General features: G+C 44.9%; 1 protein-coding gene across 1 annotated transcript in view; it reads left to right on the top strand.

Moving 5' to 3' along the window:
• Positions 1-25566, top strand: part of LOC139320751 (maestro heat-like repeat family member 5) — a 66133-nt gene that overhangs the window by 7601 nt on the left and 32966 nt on the right. Inside the window, exons 2-12 of the mRNA XM_070949186.1 lie at positions 4831-5006; positions 5676-5830; positions 6993-7121; positions 9641-9800; positions 12443-12498; positions 14231-14338; positions 16096-16212; positions 18596-18715; positions 19002-19127; positions 19862-19984; positions 24544-24623. Of these exons, the coding sequence (XP_070805287.1) occupies positions 4831-5006; positions 5676-5830; positions 6993-7121; positions 9641-9800; positions 12443-12498; positions 14231-14338; positions 16096-16212; positions 18596-18715; positions 19002-19127; positions 19862-19984; positions 24544-24623 (1350 nt within the window). The remainder of the gene's footprint in view (positions 1-4830; positions 5007-5675; positions 5831-6992; positions 7122-9640; positions 9801-12442; positions 12499-14230; positions 14339-16095; positions 16213-18595; positions 18716-19001; positions 19128-19861; positions 19985-24543; positions 24624-25566) is intronic.

Below are 25566 nucleotides of genomic sequence, written 5' to 3'. Positions count from 1 at the left end.
ATTGCATGATAACTGCGCCCACCTCCTCCACAGGAGACTGGGACACATAAGCTTCCCCATTGTAAAGAAAATGACGGAATGTACCGAGGGTCTCAAAGTAAAGAACTGCGAAAACTACTTGGAGTGTTCAATTTGTAAGCGTTCTAAGATCAAGGTTAAGGCCATCCCCAGGGGATCCAAACGAACCACGGAATACCCCTTCCAATTGGTGCATATGGACTTGGTAGGGCCAATGAAACCCTCTGTAGGACATAGGAAGCGATTCTTCCTCACGATTGTGGATGACTACACCAGATACGGGTATGTCTACTCCCTCAGACACAAAAACGAAGTGTTCCAAAGGTTTAAGGAATTCCACAGAAGAGTAGATATGCAACATAACATGAGAATAAGGCAGATAATGACTGATAGGGGCTCAGAGTTCATGGCCAAAGAATTCACAAGGTGGCTGAGGGAGCAGGGCATAGCGCATTACACCTCTTCACCCTTCTCCCCCTTTCAAAATGGAGTCTCAGAGAGAAAAAACGGGATGTTGCAAACCATGATGAAATGCGCCCTGGAGGATGCTGGAATGGGGCAGCATTTCTGGTCAGAGGCATTACACTACGCTAATTACACCCTGAATAGACTGTGGTCAAGCTCTATCAATAAGACACCATATGAGATGCTATACAACAGAAAGCCCAACATTGCACACTTACACATATTTGGCGCCCCAGCTGATGTCCACATTCCCAGACAGCTAAGAAGAAAAGGGGAGAAATTATCAAAAAGGTTGAGGTTCGTGGGTTACGAACCGGGCACAAAGGGCTACAGATTTGTCGACAACAATAACCGTTTTGTGGTTTCCAGATCAGCCAGTTTCCACGAAAACGCAAACTGGTCGAGGGTACACTCCAATGACATCCCAACCAATAGGGTCACGTTCGAGCATGACCAAGGGGAAAGGGAGGTCAGAGAGGTCACAGGGCACAAAGCCAACCATCGCAAGGCGAGCGTCAAAGGTTGGAAAGAAGGGCACCCTTCACTGAAGATAGATGACCTGACGGACAAAGAGGCAGACAACATGCAGGAAACCGAGCCAACCCCCAGCAGGCCAATCAGAGAAACCAGAAACAAGCTACCAAAGAAGTTAGAGGACTACGTTATGACCATCCACAACACCCATTTCACGCCCAGCTCATATGAAGACATCCTCGGGCTCCCCCAGGAAGAGAAAGAAAAATGGATGTCTGCCATGGGGAAGGAGATGGAAAGCCTAAGGAACCTCCAGGTATACTCACCTGCCCAAGTTCCAGAGGACAAAAAACCAATAGGAACCAAATGGGTGTTCAGGGTTAAGACATTAGAGGACAACAAGGTCCTATACAAGGCAAGACTAGTCGCGCAGGGTTTCGCCCAAAGATACCCCGAAGACTATACAGACACCTACTCGCCAACCGTCAGGGCGGAGAGCGTCAAAAGCACCCTGGTGGTGGCCACCATCCTGGGCTTGGAGGTCTTCCAATTCGATGTACAAACAGCGTACTTGCACGCCGAGCTGGATAAAGAAATATACGTCAAAGCGCCGCCCGGGTACAACAAAGGCGAGAACCAAACCTGGCTGCTGAACAAAAGCCTGTACGGGCTCAAGCAGTCAGGCAAAAGGTGGTATGACTGCCTGGCCAAGGCCCTCAGATCATGGGCTTCGAGGCCACCTCAGCCGACAAATGCTTCTTTACGAGGAGAGAAAACAACACATTCGAAGGTGTGCTCGTTTACGTGGACGACATCTTGTACATCAGCAAACACAAGGACAGATGTGACAAGTTCGCCACTGACCTGGGTAGCCACTTCTCCTTAAAGTCACTTGGAAAGATTGACAGATACCTAGGGGTTCAAGTGATAAAAACCAACAAGGGTTTCCGCCTCTCCCAGAGAGAAAAGATCATCGAGCTGCTGTCCAAATGCAACATGTCCGAAGCAAAACCCAGCGAGACCCCCATGCAACCTGAGTTCCTGAAGACCATGTATGAGGAATCTGAACCTTTCACAGACAACAAATTGTATAGATCAACGATAGGGTCACTGCTGTACATATCCAACTGGACTAGGCCCGACATCGCCTTAGCCGTCAATCTGCTGTCCAGGCATGTAAGCAAACCCACGGTAACACACTGGAACGCCATCAAAAGACTACTTAGATACTTAAAATTCAGTGCGGATGCCCTACTCTGCCTAGAACCAGAAACATCCGAGAAACCAAAGCTAACCTGCTATGCTGACGCTGACTGGGCTGGGGACATAGAGTGCAGAAAAAGCACCTCAGGCTACGTGCTACTACTCAACAATTGCCCCATCCATTGGTACACTGGAAAGCAAAAACTGGTGGCCACATCAACTACGGAAGCAGAATTTGTTTGCCTATCAAAGGCCGCAAACAATTTAGTATGGTTCGATGACCTGCTCTGCGACATCTGGGCTGAACCCTCATATCCAATAGTTATCCACGAAGACAACAAGGCAGCGATAGAGATCTCTAGGGCCGATGCCATAGGTCAGCGTTCTAGGCACATTGACATTAAATACAAACACGTCAGGCAGTTTTCAGAGATAGGTTTCATTAGGGCAGTACACTGTGACACAGAGGAGCAAACAGCAGATATCCTCACTAAACCCCTACCACATAAACAACATGCTTACCTCATGTCAAAAATGCGTGTCTGCTTGTAATTCATGCCTGTACCTGTGTATTCTCTGTATGTATGCAAACACCGCCCCAGGTACCCAGTTAGGCATTTAGAGGGGGTTTTGTCATGATAAATGCCTAACTACTATATCTCCCTGATCACCCGGACCTTCAAGGGTTAACTAACCACATATCCCATAATCCCTATAACCACTCCTTACCTCTTAGCCCCTCCTCCTGGGTACAAAAGATCCGACCACATGGTCCACAGATGATTCCAGATGTATACCTGAAAGAGAAAGGTACAAGGTCAGTGACCTCCAGTACCAACAGATCAATAATAAAGCTACAGAAAAGAATTGGAGTTTGTCTTTGAGTTATTGGGCTAGATCCAGCTTTTAACAATTTCATTATATATAAATATAATATATATTACCTTTGAGTCCATCTTGATACCTGGTGACTGCCTAGATAAGTCCCAACAGTTTTCTTGGAACCGTTTTTTAAAGTGATTGCTTTCTAGCTGTGAGTTCAAGTCCCACCTTAGCTAGCCATGCAAGCCCTCTCTCTCTCAGCCCAACCCATTTCACAGGGTGGTTGTGGGGAAAATAGGAGGAGGAAAGTGTGATGGATATGTTCACTGGCTTATTTATAAAAAAATTATAAAAGTGAGATAGAAAATAAATAAAATAAAATAAATAAAATACAAATAATTGAGCGAGATTAGACTAGAAGGCCTTCAATTCCTTCCAACTTTATGGTCCTATGATACATTTCTACTTCATAACTACTTTAATCATTGCTTATAACCTAATATATCCAGACAGAATACACAAGATCATATAAATTTATAATTCACAGGAATAGAGTAGACCGTTCAGTTTCCTCTAGGCACAAGCAATCAGACCTACACCTGAGGGTTCAAGCTGAATACTTTATTGTATTCTTTATTGTATAACACAGATTGTTTGTCTTGCCTTGGGAACAAACTAAGGTTCCAAGGAAATTTGGGAGGGGGCAGTCCTAAGGCTCTTGCAGCTGCACAAGGACTCAAGGCTAATTGCCCACTTGATCCCTCATCCTTGCTTGGCTGGTCAAATCAAATCAAATCAAACCTTTATTGTCAATGCACAACATGTGTATAATGAAATTGAATGAGCCTCCCTTGGTGCGGTCCCCCCCCAAAAAAGAACCGCAAAATACATCTCAATAACTCAATAAATGAAAGAAATAGGATCCCTAAACTCAAATAAGTAATAACTAACACACATTCCCGTATACCTATATGTATGTAACATGATATTGTATTACATCGGTATGAACATGTTGCTCGTTGCGCTGGCCCTGCAAGTCTATCATATTAAACCTAATTGTGGTGTTATGTTGCATTCAGAGGTCTGACGGCCCATGGATAAAAGCTATTTTTCAGCCTGTTTGTTCAGCTGGCTATGCTTCTGGCTATGGTAATTTTCCAACTGTTTTTAGGCTTTTCAGCATATATTTGAGATGACCGTAATAACCATAACATAATAATAAGAATCCCAAAACAACTGGAGCACTGCTTGAACATGGAATGGGACAATTCACCACTGCCAACTCACCACAATCAATTTGCCATGGGACAATTCACCAAGGGACAATTTAATAACTCTATTTAATTATTCTAAATAATTTTAAAAATATTCTAATTTTTGTCATTCACGTTTCATTTTGTCCCTCCTTTGGCATCCTTTCTTTAATTATTCTATTCCACCATTTCTTCAATATTAGTGCAACTCTTGTCCCACGGCGAGTTGCCCCGTGGTGAGTTGGCCATGGCGGGTTGTCCTAGATCCACTTGAACACTACCGGCATTAACAAATTCACATCAGTCACTTGCAAAAGGCAGCTTTACTGTGACCCCTCTAACTCCTTCAAACATCAACATCTGCCTATCTCAAGTCCTTGGAAAGGACTCAGTAGGCAGGTGTTATTGCCAAATCCAGTCTGAACATCCAGATGACTGTGCAATCAACAACAACGATGATGATAATGATAACAACAACAACAATAATTAATTAATTAATAAAAACATATGCTGCAGGACTGCCAGGCAATTTATAATGGAAATATAAGGAAAGTATGCTGAGTCACCTAATATAAAATGTTCTTACTTGGAGGAGAAAACATTTTATTTCTCAACTTTGTTCTAGGATCTGCTCAGTTTTCAAGAGAGTGGGCCATCAGAAGAACAGGGTCCGCACTCACCCTTTGAGGGAGGAGACCTGCAATTCAAGCAAAGACTGTCCCTGGCAGAAAGAAAAGGCAGACACCCCGGAGGAAGAGCTGAATGAAAATGGTGATGAACTTTACCTTAGACCTAAGACATTAAATCCACACTAAGAGCAGCATGTAAACTCATTGACTGTTGCTGCAGATACGGTAGATGGTCAGATTCTTGCTGGAACCCCAAAAATAACATCTTATTTCCTAGTATTTACAGTATCAGTCTCCTGTCTATGGCTCTAGCCGGTAGAACAGATCCACAAGTGCTATTCTTAGATCTCAGGCAGGTTTGTTGGGACTGGTAAGTCTCTACTTCTGGTGCCGGAAAATTGTGTCATTCTGGGAACTGTCAGAAAGATTGGATAATGCTGAAGAAAACCCAGACAAGATTTAGTGAAATGTCTCAGAGGCTGGAAAAACTTCCCAAGAGAGGTGACAACAAGAGTCATCCTTAGCTTCTGGCATTCCCCAACCAATATGGCAATAACTGAGAATGTTCAGGGTTGAAGCCCACATACCTACAGAAGAGATTCACCAGGCTGGAGGAAGAGTAGCATTAAAAAGTGAATTAGAGAAGAGTACAAAATTATGCCTGGCGTGGAGAAATATTTTCTTCATTTCTGTGGAATGCATTGAACTTAAGATGTAAAAATTGCTCTCCCTTTAAAAAGATATTAGATGAGCTGTGCAGGATCAGAATATCAAAGACTGTTGCTGACCCCCTTTTTTTTCTGTTTACCAGAATCGCAGGTCTGCTTTTGCAACTTGAGGAATCTCCGAGAAGAAAATGGTCCTTCCCAAGTGCAAGAGTCCACCAACAATTTATGCATCTTGGCAGAGACTAAACTGGCTGGAGTCTTGCGGGCCATTTGCAAATATCGCCATAGCATCCATAAGGTAGACAGTCTTCAAAGTGCTCAGAACACCTCAAATTAGGTGTAATTCTGCTGAACCTGCGACCTCCTTTTGGAGCAACTTAATCTCCTGGGCCATCTTCAAAGGCAGCCTTAGTAGGATGTGTTATAGTACTCTAAATATGAGCAAGGAGAACTGAAAGTCAGTGTTGTCAGGACATCTCAGTTCAAAAACAGGGGCACTGGAACTGGCCACAAATTCCCCAGCCATTATCATCAAGAGCCTTGGTGGCGCAGCGGACTAAAGTGCTGTTAAAGAAGCACTTAGCTGCCAGCTGCCTGCAATTACTGCAAGTTCAAATCTCACCAGGCTCAAGGTTGACTCAGCCTTCCATCCTCCCGAGGTAGGTAAAATGAGGACCCGGATTGTGGGGGCAATAACCTGACTTTGTATAAAAAGAACACCGCTTAGGGGGTGCCGAAAGCCCTACTAAGCAGGTATATACAAAAGTATGAAGGCTATTGCTTAACGCATTGTAAGCCGCCCTGAGTCTCCGGAGAAGGGCGGCATATAAATCGAACCAATAAATAAATAAATAAATATCTCTGCTGAAAGCTGGACTCCAGCGTCAGTAGTGGAGACCCAGACCCATGGGAATGTCATGACCAGGATTCTTGAGAGAGGAGGAGGAGTTCCAGAAGATTGGGGGTGGCAGCCATATCCCTCCTTTTCCAATACTGTTTCCCCCATCATCTAGGGGAAAGCAAAAGGTGTTTCTGAGAAACTTCTTAATGGTAAGAGAAGCTAAATAGTGGCATTTTTTACTCCTGTCAGAAGCATCACAATTAAAATAAGGCATATTATATGACATAACATTTATAATAGAAAATAGATGATTAGTTGGCATATTCAACTGGAAATAAATCATATTTCTCAACCCAAAAGTTCTTTTTTTTCCAAAAGGCATCTAGACTGGATTTTTTTCCTTTGAAAACATTTCCCTTCTCATCCAAGAAGCTTCTTCAGAACTGTTTACAAACGTTTTCAAAGGAAAAAAAAATCAAGAAAGTCCAGTTGCCTTTTGGAAAAAGCACCTTTGGGGCAACCATCACCTGCATGACGGAACCACTCCTAAGATGTTTCTCATGTTCTCATAATTTCAGACTTCAAATACTGTATTGGTTTTTCTTTTGTATTTCTGCAGATCTCTCCAAAACACCGGCTGCGTATCAACCAAATCCTGCAAGCTGTGATCAGATCTGCCAGTCACATAGACCACAAATTAGCCAAAGTGATCATCAAGCTGGCTGCTGAAGATATGCTAAGAACCACAGTAAGGACCAATGTGACCAAAGAACACCCTTTCCTCCCCACTTCCCTTTGGGTAGAACTTTCAGCCTTTGGGCTGCTCGCAGCCAGAGGAAGATCTAACCCAACCATTACAGGAATGCCTAAGTATGTGGGTCCCCAAGAATTCATGGAATGTGCATAGTTGCGTAGGTCACAGTTGGTTCTGTGAAAACAGGAGCTCCATCTTAATCAAGATGGAGAAGATTAAGGGGAGATTCGTTCTCCTTGCCACCTGAGGATAAGACAAGAACCAGTGGGTGGAAGCTTTACCATGACAGATCCAAATTTGACCTTGAGGAATTCCCTGACTGTGGAGCTATTAAGCAATGAAATAGTCTCCCTTCTGAAGTTGTGGGTGCTCCATCACTGGAGGTTTTCAAGAAGAGACTGGACAGCCATTTGTCCAGAATGGTATGAGTGTTACTTTACTGGGCAAGGACTTGGATTAGAAGACCTTCAAGTCAAACCATTGATTCTATCACTTATCAAAATGTTTGTCACACAGAAGAGGGCAGAACCAAAAGGAATGAGTTAAAAGTATGAAGAAGGTATTTCAGACTAGATGCAAGAGGAACTTCCTGACTATACAAGCTGCCAGCCAATGAAAGAGGCAGCGGCATCTAATAGTGGCTCCTTCATTACTGGGGATCTTTGAACAAGGTCTGGGTGATTATCTGTCAAAGATCTAGTACAGGGGTGTCAAACTCGATTTCGTTGAGGGCCGCATCAGGGTTGTGTTTGACCTCAGGAGGCTGGGGTGGACATGGCCAGGGTGGGCAACGTCACTCATGTCAGGGGCGCTTCTGGTGGCCCAAGGGCTCTGCTAGCAAAAACGGGCTCCCAAGCTCCGTTTTTGGCTGCGATGGTCTTCAGCAACCCTCTGCCAGCAAAAACAGAGCTCAGGAGAGCCGCATGAGGTCCTTGCGAGCTCCGGTTTTGGCTGTGACAGCCTCCTGCAACCCTCTAACAGCGAAAACGGAGCTTCAGAAGCCGTGTGCGGCCCTCCCGAGCTGTTTTTGCTGGCAGAGGCATCATGGGCCAGTCCTTCACTATCTCCAGGGCAGCCCCGTGGGCCAGGTCTAAGCACCCTGCGGGCCGGAACCGGCTCCCGGACACCCCTCATCTAGTAGATCCTGCACCGGTTAGAGAGTTGGATTAAAGACTTTTAATGATTCTTACAATTCTCTAATTTTAGTCTGGCTGATCATGTGACTGCATCTGTTGTGCTTGTGGATGACCGGAAGAGAGACGTGTGTGTGTGTGTGTGTGTGTGTGTGTGTGTGTGTGTGTGCAGGATTCCATGCCCTCCTGCATCTCTTAGCAGCTTTCAATGCCAGCAACCATGGTGACCTTCTGAACCAATTTTGGGGATTGGGAGTGGGAGGCCCCTCCTTTCTCCACGGTTAATTTCAGTTGGTGCTGAGGAAGGATAGAGGCCATGTGGGATTCCTCAGGGCTACCTGCCATGTAGAATTGCTCAGTTGCCACGGTTCTCCTTTTTAACATTGACATGAAACCAGCAGGTGAGGTAATTTGCCAGCTTGAGTGGCAGTACCACCAGTGTGCTGACAATACCCAGTTATACATCTCCATCCCTGGCTGGACAGGGGTGCTGTTGTAATGCTGACTGGACGTGTGGGGCCTGCAAAGGTTTGGATGGCGAGGAATTCACCTTGATTCAATCCTGGCAAGACGGAATGGTTTGGGTTGTTTGGTTCCTAGACTCCTGCTCAAAGGGCAGGTGCAGCCATGGCTGGAGGGTGGATTTGCCTTATGGGCCAATTGCTCCCTTTCCTGGACCAGGAGACCTTGCTCTCAGTCACTCTCTGTTTGGTTGCTTTCCATGCAACACACTCTACCTGGAGCTGCCCTTGAAGACCACACAGAAGTTACAATTGGTCTAAAATGCTCCAGCTCATGCACCCTTCCATTTGCCCATGTCCAGCATTGTTGTGTGAGCTACACTGACTCCCAGTTTTCTTTGAATACAATTCTGCTTTTATACTGTGTTGCAACTTAATTTGTATTATCTTATTTTCACCTTTGATGGTTTCAAGTTATATTGTAAGCTTGAGAACTTTTCATTATTGGACAGTCTCCTGTCCTTCCTTTGGAGGAAACCTCCGATACAAAGCTTCTACCGAAGCTTCATTCTTTTAAAAAAAGGATTGTGGTGCAGTAGTTAGAATGCGGCATTGCAGGCTAATTCTGCCGATTGCCAGCAGTTCGAATCTCACCAGACTCAAGGTTGACTCAGCCTTCCATCCTTCCGAGGTCGGTCAAATGAGGACCTAGATTGTTGGGGGCATGAGTCTGACTCTGTAAACCGCTTAGAGAGGGCTATAAAGCACTGTGAAGCGGTATATAAGTGTGATTGCTATTTGAAGAATAAAGCAATAAGAAAACTATGGTGTGTATTTTCTATGTGAAGCCATTGCTGGGGGGGAGAGAGAGAGAGAGAGAAGAGAAGGCCCTTATTTCTGGCCTCCTTTCCTGCTACAGGATCTTCAGGACTTGTATCAGGACGCAGCGGGTGATATCCTGGTGGCCCTCTGGAGCCATTTCCCAGCCGAGGTCCTCACCAAGCTCCTGGAGGGGTTCCAAGGGAGGCTGATTCCATATCGCAGCATCCTCTGTGTGTTGGGGAAACTGGCAAACAAAGGTATCATCTCTTTTTCCTCCCACAGGCTTTTTAGCTTTGTTTCTGAATCATTGAAAGTAAGTTGGCCTTGATCCAAAGAGTGTTCCTATCTTTTGGAGTAAAGGGGTGCCCCGAGAAAAACTGAAACAGCCTGAATTCAGAACCTCTCCAGGAACAACTCTGGGCCCCAAAAGCAGAGGGAGGGAACAAAATATAGCGAGACCCTAACTCTAATGCAGTCCAACAGAGCTTCTTATCTGTTTTGTTTATTTAGAAAATGTATGTGGCCACCTATCTTACCAAATAACTCTGGGAAGCTAACAACCAATATTGTACATCTCCCCCAACAAACCCCACCATTACAAATCCCCCATAAACAAAGAAAAACAAAAGTACAATGAAAAAGCAATAATGATGATACAATAATTTTAAGCAGCATACAACCAGCTCAGAGCACAAAAGCACACATATCTGGGTCCACTAATATTCTGATCCTAATTCCTGGTGGAAAAGGCACCCTTCCAGAAAGTGTTGTGGCCGTGCAGATCTCTGGGTGGCAGAGGCCGGCATCACCACAGAGAAGGCACACCCCCTGGCCTTCCAAAGTATGCGGTGGAAGAGACAGAAAGAGACATAGAGTCCTGCAGGGTAACCTGGTCCCGGGTTCTACAAGGGCTTAATAGCAATAGCACTTAGATTTATATACTGCTTCACAGCGCTTTACAGCCTTTTCTAAGAAGTTTACAGAGTCAACCTATTGCCCCCAACAATCTGGATCCTCATTTTACCAATCTCAGAATGATGGAACGCTGAGTCAACCTTGAGAATTGAACTGCCAAACTGCTGGCAACCGGCAGTCAACAGAATTAACTGCAGTATTGCATTCTCACCACTGTGCCACCATGGCTTTTAAGGGTGATAGGTGGCACCTTAAAATGCACCTGGAAGCATATGGGACCAGCATGCTGAGCCAGTGCTGTTCATGCAACAACAATGCAGTCTAGGCAAATTTTGGTGCTGCAATATTACACATGCTGCTGCATTCTGCACTAGCTGAAGCTTCCAAACACTTTTTGTGTGCAGCCTTAAGTACAACACATTGCAATGATCCAACAGGGAAGTGACCAAGGCATGAATGACCATCAACATATCCTAGTCCAGGCATGATGGATTTGTGCAAAGACCTTCAGAGTGCTCATCCATACTGGGGGGCGGGGGGGAGCTTCCCCATAAAGAGTTAAGGAGGAGGCCCCATAAAGGTGTTCCTATGACATCTCAGTACTATTACAACACCTGAATCCAAATAAGAAAAGGATCCAGAAAAGCCAGTTCTCTGATTTCAGAGAAGCAGGCCTCCCCGGACCACCCTTCTCGGGACTGCCCTGGCAATGTGGGCACAGAGTCAAGAATATTAGGCAGGCTGGTATTTTAGCAGTGATTCCATCTGATCCCTAGAGTCCAACTTCCCAGATATGGTTCCACGTACAGTTATGCCCACAGCAGCACCCCTGAAGGTCACTGTGGGTTCCCAGATAACCCCACTTCATCCTGCTCCAAAACTGTGACAGCTGCAACACTGAAAAACCAGGAGCAGAACTCTCCCTTATGCCCAGCTGGATTTCAGCAACGCATACCAGGTCAGCCCTCTCATGCAAGATTAAGGCGTGGATGAGATGAGAATTATTACAGACTACCCTGCATTTTTTCCCCTCCCTTCAATCATGTCCGATTCTCAGAGACTGCTTGCCTACAGTTTTCATGGTGAGGGTTTTCAGAACTGGTTTGCCAGGAGAAAGTGACTGGCCCAAGGTCTTAATGCTAAGGCAGGACTAGAACTCACCGTCTCCCAATTTCTGGCCTTAACAATTAGACCAGTAACAAAGACTTGGGCCACTGGGCCTGAGCGGAGGATGTCAGTGCCAGACACTCAGTGGTGGTTTCCCCAAGAGCAGCCACTCCTGTTTCCTGCCATCTCTGTCTGGACGGAGTGATTTCCATCACCTTTCTGATACAGCTGCCTATCCCCTCCCCCTTCTCACCCAGCCTTCACCCTCCCTTTCCCATATCAAAGAACCCCAACATAACCTTTTTATTTCCAATGTAGTCAGAAATCAAATATTACTAATGAAACCTAGCACTTGGGTACTTCTCCCTAACATTCAGCATCTATAACATGGGGGATGGAGCCTCCTCCCACTCCACGTTTAAGCCCCATCTACATTGCCCCCCAGCCCCCCATTCTCATCCAGGTATCCAAGGGAAAAGAACAGACTTTTTGCCCTCACCAGACCAAGTGGCAAGATCTGCCTCCCCCCCACATTTGTCACCTGAAAGGGGCAATTAACTCCAGTTGCACCTGCTCTCCCCCCCCCCCCCCCGCACTGTCTTTGCCTATGGCCGTCAGCCCAATCCTTATTCCTCACCTTCCCAAGCAGGGACCAGAGTGGGATTGGTCCAGTTCATAACAGGCAAGGCCCAGGTCCTCTGTGTCCAGAGTCCAGAAAAGGAGGCTGCCAAAATGGCCGCTGCCCCACAGCACCAGAGTGTTAATGCTCAAAGGTTCCACACAGAGTCTTGTCTTCATGGTGCCGCCTCTTCAGGGCCCGGCCGATGCTCCAGGACCCTCTGGTCCTCCTCAGTGATTCCTTCTCTCTTGCGCGCAGCTTTCACAGAGAGTGACACCTTGAAGATTGACGTATGGGAACGAAAGCTGGTGGAGGTAAGGTGAGAGCTCTTCTACCTTGAAACCTGGTCTGTTTAGAAGGTCTAGGCTTTTCAGCTGCAAGGCTGAACTTTTAAAACCCAGTCTTCAGGTACATCTGCACAGAGATGGGGGGGGGGGGAGTAAGAAAAAGAATACCTAGAAACAGGATGCAGTAAATATTCTGCTGGACAGTTTTTCCAGAAAAGTGACATTGGGAAATTATATTTGGTGTTAAGCAGATATAACAGCTATAACAGAATAACAGTTGGAAGGGACCTTAGAGATCTTCTAGTCAACCCCCTGCTCAAGCAGATGATCAGTATTGTGCTTTTGCCTAAATTCTCAGGCTGACCACTGAATAAGAAAAAGAGGAAAAACCCAGTAAATGGATCCTTAGAGTGACCTGGTTCCCACAAGATCAGCTGCCTCTCAGCACTTCCCTCCCTTCCTCTGGAGTAAAAAATCCTGGTCCGTCCTTGTTCCAGTGGCTATTGCTGCTGGTCTTAGTTTAGACCCTATCTGTAGCCTTTTCCTTTTTCTCTGCTCACATAACTCCCTGGGACAGCCATGCCCTGAGCTTGTCACTTAGCCCAATGCCCAGGAAGGCCACTCTGGGTTTCCCATCTTTGGCAGATGGTATCTTGCCAAAATGGCCCCAGAGAATATCTCGACGAGGAATGACTCCGCCAGGATGGATCCCAAGGCCCTCTATTTGTCTTATCCCTCACCAGGAGAACCTCTGTCACATTAGGGTCCAAAGTATTTTAAGGGTACCTCTTAATCAATCCACTCCACCTGTATGTCCCTCCAGTAATACCTTTCCTGTTCTTGAAGGAAGTTGTGCCCATAAGAATTAAAAATTATACCACATTTCTTTCACTAAAGCTTGCTATCTATTAATTAATCAAATTTAAACAGCTGCCCATTTCACCAAAAGCCACTCTGGGAGATGTACAACAAGAAGATATAATAACAGTCAATATAAAAATTCAGATTAAAAATAAATATTATAAAAATAGGCATACAAACCAAAGGCAAAGAGAGCATAAATACGGCCACCTCTAAGGCAGTCTCCTGTTGCCTGGGGCCAAGAGAGGGTGGGGCTGAGAACAGAGCCTGGTCTCAAGAGGCTTCTGGAGCATCAAAGGGGATGGGGCTGATCTAATTTCAGGGGGAAGGATGTTCCCTAAGGGGGGGGGTGTGCCATGGCTGAGAAAGCACGTGCCACATCTTGGTATTCTCTTTTTGTTGGGTCTTTGCCCACTTCTTCATAAAAAGAGCTCCCTCCTCTCTCCTTCTTTTAAAGCTCCTCTTCTCCACTTGCACAAGTATTCATCCCAGTGACCGGTTGTGGTCAGATGCTTGCTTCCTGCTTTAGCTTCTTGTGGTCAACTAACATCCTTTTAGGTACTTACAAAACCTATAAAAGGCTCAAAGAGGGAAGGCAGGAAAATAGCTGGGGGGGGAGGGCAGAGGAGGTTAGATTCTAACAAAATGTGCTTTGGCAATTGTGTATCAAAGCAAAGCAAAACCCATGATTTTATTGTATCGTTCCATCCCACTCTGTAACCTTAGCAGGTCAAGCAACTGCAGTGCCTCAGAGGAGGAAAAGGGCAATGACAAAGGGTGCCGCTCTGTCCTCTATCTTCCCCGGCACCTCTCTGTCTCTCTGGAAATGCTGGTCTCTTTCTCTCCGGCTGCTGAGCTGAATATCCCTCTCTCTGCTTCTTCCATGTGCCGCTGACAGTTTGCAGAGCGACTTTTAATTGACGTCACCGACAAAGCTTGCTTTGATGAGCTCAATCAAGAGCTGAGGAAAGTGGACCAGAAATGCAGCACCCAAAGCCCTGAAAGGGTGAGCGGGGAGGCTTCTTTGTTTTCCATCTCAAAACCATAGAACGGAGATCCAGGGGTGCCCCCTGTGCGAGAGGAGGTCCAAATGGGTTTTCAGTCACCTAGCCAGCCTCTCGCAGCCCCCAAGATGGACCACGCAACTTCTTTGTCCAGGGAAGAAGGCTTGCCCACCTCCGAGGCTGGTGATTCTGTGGCAAAATTCTTCTGTTCAGAAGTTCTTTCTCATGACCCACTGATTTCGGCTTCTTTGCCATTTAAACCCTTTGTTTCTTGCCCGGATTGCTCCACTCGGTGAGTGAGCAATCCGGGCAAGAATTCAAGCAAACTTGAATTCAAGCTGCCCAGGATGGCATTAGTTTTTCTTGCAGCTGCAGGATCCTGGTGGCTCAGGTTCATCTTATGATCCACAAAGGCAGCCAAATCCTTTTCTGGTGCTCTTTCTGGTCCTCTTGTCATCCTGCAGTCATCCTGTAGGCCTGATGACCATGGCCTGAGCCTGAGCACAGAGGACCTGAGCACAGTTAAACACTGGACTGGGCTCTGTCTCCCATTGAAACATCCCATGCCATCCTGTGCCTGTCACCACCCGAATGTATCGATCCACCCTGAGCTCCCCAGAATATGGATCCACCCCAGCCTCAGCCTCTTGGCTGTCCTGAGTAGGGTCCCCTCCTTCCTTTTGTATCACTCAGCCACCCTCCTGCCCACCAAGAGTTAGAGGCCAGCCTCTTTAGTGGTTTGGATCTCTCTCCCTGTGGGAGCCCTCAGCCGAAAACCCCTCTCCCATCTGACTTCACCACCATCTTATTTAAATCTCTGCTATTATGCAGATTCACTATTATGCTGGAAGTCTGTGAGCAGGTAGAAAAGGATGCTTCTTTGCCAGGAGCCAGAATGAGCTCAGCAGGAAGAAATCATACTAAACCAGTTTGATATTGCTGGACAAAGAGCAGTTTATTTGACTGGGGAAAGTTGGCAGAGATTGTGTAGGTTGACTGGATAAGGACTTCCATATGGTTCTAGTAGAGGAGGTGTCAAAATGTGGGCTGAACTATGCTACCATTGCCTGAATGTAGGTCTCCAATTAGTGTACCTCCGTGGTAAGTCACAAATTGAAGGACTGGCTCAAGTGCTATATCATTCAACTGTGTTTCTCATCCCTATCATAAAAGGTTCCCAGGGGAGGCTAGAAAATACGATTACCTAATCATACAACACAGCACAAGCGGGCAGGGGTGTGGCAAATACTTTAAATAGTGGTATCAAGATTCAGAAGGGTTTTGACAAAAATGCTACAATACAGGGTAAGCTGCAAGAGTTTTTTCAACATGGTCCTCCATTTCAGTAGGAAAAATCAAAAGCATAAGTTGTGGGGGAAATCACCTGTGTGACAGGAGTACATGCAAAAAGGCTCTAGGAAAGAGCAACGTGATGGGGCTATGAAAGAGAGGGGGAAAGTGAAATGGCTGCAACAACAATGATGTGGGGTCAAAGGAAATCATAATTCTTATTTCCTTTGCATTGGTCTGAATGCCTCTCAAACATTTTGGATACAGAAGAAAAAGCTTGTGTGGAACAGCTGGAGATATTGGAGTAGAAACCCTTATTCCACAAATAAATGAAGATGACAGCACAAACAGAATTTGGAATAATATGGGGCGCCATATGCATGCATGCGTGCACACGCACACACACACACACAAAGTGAAATTTGATCCAGTTGTTTTGGAGAGCTACAACTATTCCTTCTTTATGCAGATCTTCCTATATCAGTACTGTGGAGCCATCCTGCGTGCCTCAGATGACCCTCAGCTAATCCAGGTCCAACTCTTTACCCTCTTGGCCATGTGCCAGCGAGGAGCCCTGGAGGCAAAGGTGAGAGGGCAACTACTTGGTGTGTAGGCAAATTATGTCCCTCATTCTCCTTCTGCCTCTAAGATGGAGAGAAGGAAAACAGTTCAGGAGGTTATCGCAGAATAGCCTTTGAAGGATCTATCTATTTATCTGTCTTACCTCAATCTATCTATTTAGGCAGACATTCTTAAAATTAACTTCTGTTCAAAAATATCCACAGTAAATCAAAGGTTAAAATATTTTGCTTCATTTTGTATTAGTATGTCAAGTTTGACCATTCTTCTCCTTTAGTTGTAATCCTTAGTTCTTTCTAGTTCTCTCTAGTGTTCAGTTTGTAAAATCTTATTATTTTTTTAAAGAATTCAAAACAATAGCATTTTCCCATAGAAAAGCTTCTTTGTAATTAATTCCAAAGTATTATTTCAAATTTATCTGGACCCTTAGTCTATTTGTAACTTGCTAAAATCAGTCACCATATTGTTGTTTACTCCAGAAAAAAAAGGCCTTAGACTTGTATTTAAACTTATTTCACTGAGGATTGAATGAAACTTACCTGGTGCTGTAAAACCTGTTAACCCAAAAGTTCCTAAGAGCTGAAAAGCAGTCAATAATTTTACAAAAGTAATTAGAAAAGGTAGTAAATGAACCCAGGATCCTTTTAAACATGCTGATCACTGTTTGAGTAAAATGTCTCCCAGAGCTGTAAACCTGCAGGAGATCATCATCTTGTGCTCCCTTCATGGAGAGTGGCTACTTGGAACACCGGTGGGTGATCTCAAGCCTCCTCCTTGTTTGGAGAGGAATTATGAGCAGCCAGTCTATCCATCCCTCTTGATTCCACCAGGATGGCTGGCTGGCTGGCTGGTTGGCTCCACTTTCGGTTTGCCATTACTCACCCAGAAATGCCACCACATTAAGAGAAATTGACAAACTGCTACATTTAAAATCAGAAAATGAAACTCTCCGCTTCCATATGAAAACTGTAGATTGGAAAGATTGTCGGATTGTTTAAAATACGAATAGAAGCTACATAACCATTATTCTCAGTCTCTCTCCTTCTTTCTCTCTCTGTCTTGTGTCTCTTAAAACAATATTCATTTCCAAACTCATAGGTATTATCATACCATCCTTCCTTGTTTAACTGGTCATTTTTAGCTTGAATTATTATGATCTGATTTGATTGATTTGATTTGATTTATAAGATACCTACGGTAATCATAAACTATTCAAGACTATGTAATTTTAAAAATGTCATTAAAAAAAAAGAATGAAACAAATAAAACATATCCTTCCAGGAAATATAAAAAGAATTTTTAAATCATATCACTTGTGCACAAATTACCCCAGCCCAGGATCTACTAGACTGCCCTCCTCCAGGTGCCATTGGCCAGACAATGTCGGCTGATGGCACCCAGGATGAGGGCATTTTCTGTGGGCGCACCGACCCTCTGGAATGGGTTACCCACGGGGCTCCGGATGGCCCCCGACCTCCGCTCTTTCCGCCGTGACCTGAAGACATGGCTTTTTCAACAAATTTGCTGATCTGATGGGTGATTTTAATTGGAAGATTTTAATTGATTGTTTTAGTAGTTATTTTTATTGTTTTTATCATTTTAATTTTTGTGAGCCGCCCCGAGTCCTTTGGGAGAAGGGTGGCATATAAGTATAATAAAATAAATAAATAAACAAATAATACTGGAAAAACCAGTTTGTAATTTTTTTAAAAAAACAGTAAATAAATATTTGGTTGGATGATGCCCAGCTCCTATGTTTTATTTTAATATTGTGTATTTTATGTGTTGGATTTATTTTACTGTAAGCTTCCTGGAGTCATGAATGTGAATTGAACAGTTAAATAAGTAAGTAAGTAAGTAAGTAAGTAAATAAATAAATAAATAAATAAATACTTTCCTAAAAAAAAAAGAGCAGAGTTAGGGCCATGCAGATCTTGGGGGAGGGGGGTTTCTAGTCCTATCAAGCAAGATATTTTCTTCAGAATAATTATTTCCTGGGACACTATGCAAAAAAAACAAAGGAGATTTTTACATGTTTCCTTGGGTTAGCAGTTTTGGAGGTGTTCCAGTAGACGGTATAACCAGATGACCCAGGACACTGTGGCACCATCTGCTAAGGACTGCGAGGGGGTCACAAGTTCATTGCCCTGTGCTGGCTGGAACAAGCCCCAGGATCCCACCTTGTGTCTTCCAGTGGAGTTGATGAACTGGAAGCAGAGCAGCACCTCCCTGCCTGCCCTGCCACTGAGGAGACGGGCCTTGCCTGAAACCTTCCCTGCTTGGGAGAGCAAAACCCCTCGGAGAGAAGCAGAGCTCCTGCTTAGCTCTTCCTAACTGCCGCTTCCCCCCCACACACACACACACACACTCCTCCTGCTCTTCCTCCGTAGGGCATTGCTGCTGCTTGTGGCTTGGCTGCCTCTCGCCACATGGATGAAGTTTTCAAGGCGCTGGACAGTTTCGGCAGAACTCTTTCCACTGCAGAGATCCCCGTGTCCAAAACCAGCCAGGTAATGTTAGAGAGCATCAAATCAATGCTCAGAACATAATTAATCCTCTTTTTGACAGTGCTTGTTGGGGGATATAAATGTGGGTACGGAAGCCTTGTTTTTGTAAGGTGAGTTCATTCCTGGGGCCGGGGCTTCTGCCCTCCCTGCATCTGCTGTGGGCCATCCTCAGTTCCCTTGGGCCCGACCAGTTCTCATGCCTCACAACCGCCTGGGCTGCTGCCCTTGACAAGAAGGGTGGGAACTCGTCTGGGGGAGCTGATGGATGGCTGGGCCTTCTTCCCTACAGCTCTGCCAACGGAACACACTCCTGCTCTGCTACGGTCGAGTGGCTCTGGGGATCAAGGAGGAAGTCCTGCCACGAGTGGAGTTCATCGTTGCCAGGCTCATCGAGTACTTCCTTATCGACCCCTCGGTACATTTTCAGGCTTTGAACCAGGGAACTGCTTTGGTCACCAAATCTTTCTCCTTGCTCGAAAGGCAGTGGGGAAAGGGAGCTCATCCGGGAAAAAAGCAGCCCAGCTCAGCTGGGCAAGCAAGAGGTTCTGGAGCTGAGTGGGGCAGTGATGATGCACCTCACAGCCATTTGGTGGCCAGTGGTTTCTGGACTTTGGTTTTGTCTGTTTTCTTGTTCTGAGAAAAGTTTCCTGTTTATAATGTCTGGCATTTCATCTGCTTCATCAGAAGCCCCCAGTTCTGGCATGCCCATGGGAGGAAAAATCCACTTGGTATCCCCATTTTCTGGGGGCCAGAATAGTGAAATAAAGTGGGGAAAACAGACCTAAGAGACCAGTGCAGACACCTAGCACCACCTCCTACTATTAATCTTCCTCCTCCTCTTCCTCCTCCTCCTCCTCCTCCTTCCTCTTGTCAGCCTGATGAAACAGCCATGCAGAGCTGGGGGGGGGCAACTCCTCCAACACAGTCTCCTCCTTAGATCCACAAGGTTCCTGTACAGAATGAGGAAAAGACCAACACTTTTTGTGCAACGTGGTTTAGCCTTCCAGGGTTCCCCAGCCAGCAGGAGCATTTCTGGGAAGTCACTTGCATTTTTGAAGGATGCCAAGTTGGAAGATCCTGGACTGCTGTAGTTCACTAATCAGGCTTTTTCACAATGACATCTGAGCCATTTTCCGCTCTCGGTTATAGGACCTGAATCTGAAGAAGAGCTTTCTGATTGCAGTGCTCATGCTCCTTGAAGCCATCACAGCCACAGGCAAAGCCGGAGCAATAAGGTTGCACCCGAAAGCACGCTTGGTAGAGTGCCTAATAGTAAGTAGGCTGCCTTCACTTCCTGCCGAAAAATCCCAGGACTTGCCCTAGGCAGCTTTATGATGGCGCAGTGGTTAGGATGCAGTATTGCAGGCTGACTCTGCCCACAGCCTGAAGTTTGAGCCTGATGGGACTCAAGGTTGACTCATCTTGGAATGGGTTGGCAACACTTCTGGAGGCACAGTAGAGATTAGACAACCCATGACCCGCTGGGTCATCGTTTCAGAGCTATTTCTGTACCAAATTCTCAATACTTTCAATAATGACAGAGCTTCTAATGTACTGGAAAAGCTCTTAAAAATTCAGGGAGGAACTCAGAGACGCATCTATCTGGAAAGTCAATCAGAATAGAGCTGGAAGGGACCTTAGAGGTCTTCCAGTCCAGCCTCCTGCTCAAGCAGGAGACCCTACACCCAGTGGTGGGTTTCAGATTTTTTTTACTACCGGTTCTGTGGGTGTGTCTTGGTGGGCATGGCCAGGGCCGGATTTTCCTATAAGCTAACTAGGCTTCAGCCTAGGGCCTCAAGATCAAGAGGGGCCTACATTCAAATACCAAGGAGCCTTGGTAGTACAGTGGTTTAAAGCACCCTGTTATTAAGACCAGCTGCCTGCAATTACTGCAGGTTCGAATCTCGCCAGGCTCAAGGTCGACTCAGCCTTCCATCCTTTCTAAGGTAGGTAAATTGAGGACCCAGTTTGTGGGGGCAATAAGCTGACTTTGTATAAAAATATACAAAAGGATGAAGGCTATTGCTTAGCGCATTGTAAGCCGCCCTGAGTCTCTGGAGAAGGGCGGCATATAAATCAAATTAAAAAAAAAAAAATTGATAGCAAAATTAAAATTACACATTCACTATAGGTGAAAGGGCCTCATAAGTGGAATAGCCTAGGGCCTCTCTTCATCTAAATCCGGCCCTGGGCATGGCATGGCTTGGTGGGCGTGGCAGGGGAAGGATACTGTAAAATCTCCATTCCCACCCCACTCCAGGGGAAGGTTACTGCAAAATCCCCATTTCCTCCTGATCAGCTGGGATTCGGGAGGCAGATAATAGATGGGGGCAGGGCCAGTCAGAGTTTACTGGTTCTCCAAGCTACTTAAAATTTCCGCTACCGGTTCTCCAGAACTGGTCAGAACCTGCTGAAACCCATCTCTGGCTACACCATTTCAAACAAGTGGCTGTCCAATCTCATATAAAAACCTCCAGGGATGAAGTTCCCACAACCTCTGTTGGCAAGCTGTTCCACTGTTAGGAGGTTTCTCCTTAATTCCAGGTTGCTTCTCTCCTTGATTCATTTTCATTCATTTTCATCCATTGATTCTTGTCCTGTCCTCTGATGCTTTGGATAATAATGACCCCCTCCTCTTTGTGGCAGCCTCTCAAATACTGGAATATTGCTATCAGTTCCCCCCAGTCCTCCTTTTCTCTATGCTAGCCAAACATAAATCCTACAACTGTTCTTATGTTTTAGTCTCCAGGCTTTTAATCATCTTAGTTGCTCTTCTTTGCACTTTTTCCAAAGTCTCAACATCTTTTTTGTAACATGGTGACCAAAACTGGATACAGTATTCCAGATGTGGTCTTACTAAGGCTTTATAAAGTGGTACTAATACTTCATGTGATTTTGATTCTACACCTCTGTTTATGCAACCAAAGATTGTATTAGCTTTTTTAGCTGCCACCACACACTACTGGCTCATTTTTAAGTGATCGTCCAGTAGGACCCCAACATCCTTCTCACAGTTATTGTTTTTGAGCCCAGGTGTAAAACCTTGCTTATTTCCACATTCAATTTCATTTTGTTGGATAGAGCCCATTGTTCAAGTCTGTCAAGATCTTTCTGGATCCTGAGCTTGTCTTCTGGGGTGTTGGCTATTTCTGTCACCTTAATGTTGTCTGCAAATTTGATGAGTTCCCTTTCTATTCCCTCATCTAAGTAATTTATGAAGATATTGAAGAGTATTGGGTCCAAGACGGAATCTTGTGGTACCCCACTGCTTACTTCCCTCCATGTAGACATAGTACCATTAAGGATTACTCGTTGAGGATAGTTTGTCAGCCAGTTACAAATCCATCTGGTGGTGAAGCTGTCTATCCCATATTTTTCTAGCTTCCCAAAAAGTACTTACTTTATCAAATGCCTTGCATTTAAATATACTGTCCACAAAATTTTGCCGGTCTACTAGTTTAGTCACTTTGTCAAAGAATGAAATAAGATAGGTTTGGCATAATTTGTTTTTACAAACCTGTGCTGGCTACTAGTTATAACTTTACTTGTTTCTAGATGTTCACAGATCTGTTTTTTTATTATTTTTTCCAGTATCTTCCCAGGTATTGATGTTAGACTGATTGGTCTGTGATGTCCTGGGTCTGTTTTGTTTTTGTTTTTTCCTTTTTTGAAGATGGGAAACACATCAGCTCTTTTCTAATCCTCTGGTAATTCCTCGATGCTCCAAGATTTTTTAAAGATGTGATACAATGGTTCTGAGATAACATCTGCCAGTTCCTTCAAAACTCTGGGATATAATCCATCAGATCCCAGTGATTTATATTCAAGGTCAGACAGATATTCTCTTACCATTTTCTTGCTTATTTTAATTTTTATTTCTAGTCTGTCTTTTACAGTTATGTTTTTGGTAGGTTGGGCTATAATTTCTTTTTGTGTGAAGACATGCAAAGAATGAGTTAAGCAGCTCTGCTTTCTCTCTACTGCCTATTACTTCCTTGCCATCTTCTCTCTTTAGTTGACCGACTATTCCCTTGACTTTTTTCTTGTTATTTATATGTTGAAAGAATTTTTTTTTGTTATCTTTGACTTTTGTTGCAAATCTTTTTTGTTGTTGTTGTTGCAAGTAATCCATATTGAACTGTATAGCGCAGTCAAATATCAGGAGTTGACAACATGAAATGAAATTTGCATTATGTCATAAAAGTGTTTTATGATAATTTTTATAAAATGTTTTAGAAAATTTGCAAAATTTCAATTCCATGGCATTCATGGGTTCCAGAACTTTGGACACATTCTTTAAGTTAGCCCATTTGAGGTACTTTGGTTCAAAAATGGTTGCTCTATAATGCATTATTTGGCCCACTTAAAGGTTCCACACAGAGAAACAAGAGTCTTAGTAGTAAAAAGAGCCTTGGTAGTACAGGGGTTTAAGGCACCCTGTTATTAAGCTTATTAAGACCAGCTGCCTGCAATTACTGCAGGGTTCGAATCTCGCCAAGGCTCAAGGTTGACTTAGCCTTCCATCCTTTCTAAGGTAGGTGAAATGAGGACCCAGTTTGTGGGGGCAATAAGCTGACTTTGTATAAATATACAAAAGGATGAAGGCTATTGCTGAGCACATTGTAAGCCGCCCTGAGTCTTCGGAGAAGGGCGGCATATAAATCAAATTAAAATAAAATAAAAAAATAAAATAAAATAAAATAGAGATACAATTTCAGCCTAACTCACCTTACAGAGGTGGTGGGTTATCCCTGTTAGCCTGTCTGGGCAGGCAGGTGTACTTTGGAACCTAGTGCCAGTCTGCAGGTATACCTCAGCTGTAATTTCTGAGGAATCTGCCAGTATAGTTTAAAATCATATCGCTTACCTATTTATGTGCAGAACACAGGAGAGAAGGAAGGCCTTTCAATTTCTTTGGTCATTATACTGCATTATAATAACATTATTTCTCGTTCGGGTTTGATCCAATTCTTTATTTTTACTTTTTATGGATACCTCATTTAGATAGTAACTCTTAAGATTTAATAATATTGTTCTATGGGGTTCCACACTACAAAACTGTTGCAAAGATGAAGCTCTGGAGGATACCTTTTTTTCTGGAATGAAGTAACTGCATGAGCAACCTCTGCCAGTGAGAAGGTCTTTCTGCTTAAAAGTTGTGTGTCCCTTATGAGCTTCTGGCCATCATGATACTGGGGGAGTGGGGGGGCTCAAGCAGCCGACATTCAGGGACGAAAAGAGTCTCAGCATCACAGGTGGGGGAAACCTTGACTTTTTCAGCCCAGGATTTTTAGCCTGGGAGAGAGGGGAAATGGGGGGAGGGGTGCAATTGGAGGCAACCTAGAACCAAAGCAGAGTGTTAGAGTCAGCGGTGGGTTGCTACTGGTTCGCCCCGGTTCAGGCAAATCAGTAGCAGCGGCGGCAGGAGGCTCCGCCCATCCCCCACCCAGACATCAAATACATTCTGCACATGTGCAGAAGTGGTGCGTGTGTGAGCGAAGCAAGCACGCACGAGCGAACCAGTAGCAAAGATAAGTGAAACCCACCACTCGTTAGATTCCAAACTGGGAGACTCCTGTATGTCTTCCCCTGGGCAAGGAATGCATACTGACAACAGGTGTGTGGCTGGATGGGAGACAGCAAAGAAGGGCACCTCTCACCTGATGAAGGCCTTGGCCCTAAGTGCCTACCCTCTGGAATACGAAGCGGCTGTTCTTCAGAGTGAGGCCCCGTCCCCTGCTTGTCTCCAGGTCCTTGAAGGCCACCCAGTGAGTGGGCCTCTCCGGCTGATTCTCACTCTCTCGTTCTGTCTCTCCCACACTGGCTGGCAGGTGCTGATAGAAAGGGAACCCATCCACGTTCTGGGCAGCACAGTGCGTCAAGATGCAATGTATATCGCTAAAGAACTCAGGTAGTGGACAGGGTACTCACTTCCTGCAGGGTGGGATGGTGGGGAGCGATTTTGGCCATTCTGTACATTCAAGCGCACCCTGCATAATAACACGATGGCTTCTTTTGAGGAGACTAAATATAGTTTAGCACCTCACCTAGGAGGTCACAACTGTGTGGGAGGGGGAGAGGAACGACATTTTTATGTCCTTTATCCTGAATTGCTCCAGCAAAATTGTAGGGAAAAAAAGAAAAATCAATTTACAGTTCATGGCAACAATGGACAAGCTGTCTCAAATGTGCTTTTTTCAAGACCACCATAACTGGGATGGCTGAGCATCTCCATAAGCAATGGACAAGCTGGCAATAAGCCAGAAAAAAACAGTGAAATTATAAATTGATCCATTTTTTTATAATCATTGAAATATAAGACATGAATTAAATAGAGCAAATGCAATGCAAGATTGATGACCTCCCATAATGATAAATCATCCATGAATTGAGGAGCAATTGCCTGCTAAGTGAACCCTGGTGCAGTTTAAAGTGTGCGGACCCCATTTTCTGTTGAAATCTAATTTTTGGTAGGGGGGAGAGTCCAAAGTACTTCAGATTATTTTCCAATAATAGACCTGGGAAAATGCGGGCAGTAAGCAGGGAGGGACGTGACCGGGCACGTGACTGAAATGAGGCAGAGGAGAATTAGTGTGGAGTCCAGGTGAGAAGCAGCTCCGCTCCATCTTTCTCTTTCTCGTCATCCTGCCTTTAGACACTTGGGAGGGCAGCCCTTCCTGGAGAGTAGCCCTTGCTGGGAGACTTGATGCGTTCTCAGAACATGCGGAGGACAAAAGGGTAGAATCCCATCTGTGAAGATCATCTGTGAAGAATTCTGGGTTTCCATAGCCGAGAGTGTGGCTCTTATACACACTCAGGATTCAAACACATTGTTTTTCTATTCATTTTGAAGT

Source organism: Pituophis catenifer, unplaced genomic scaffold, assembly GCF_029215685.1.
Source record: "Pituophis catenifer annectens isolate HBS135680 unplaced genomic scaffold, rPitCat1.0.hap2 SCAF_8, whole genome shotgun sequence".
Taxonomy (NCBI): domain Eukaryota; kingdom Metazoa; phylum Chordata; class Lepidosauria; order Squamata; family Colubridae; genus Pituophis; species Pituophis catenifer.
This window is presented reverse-complemented; position numbering and strand designations above follow the sequence as displayed.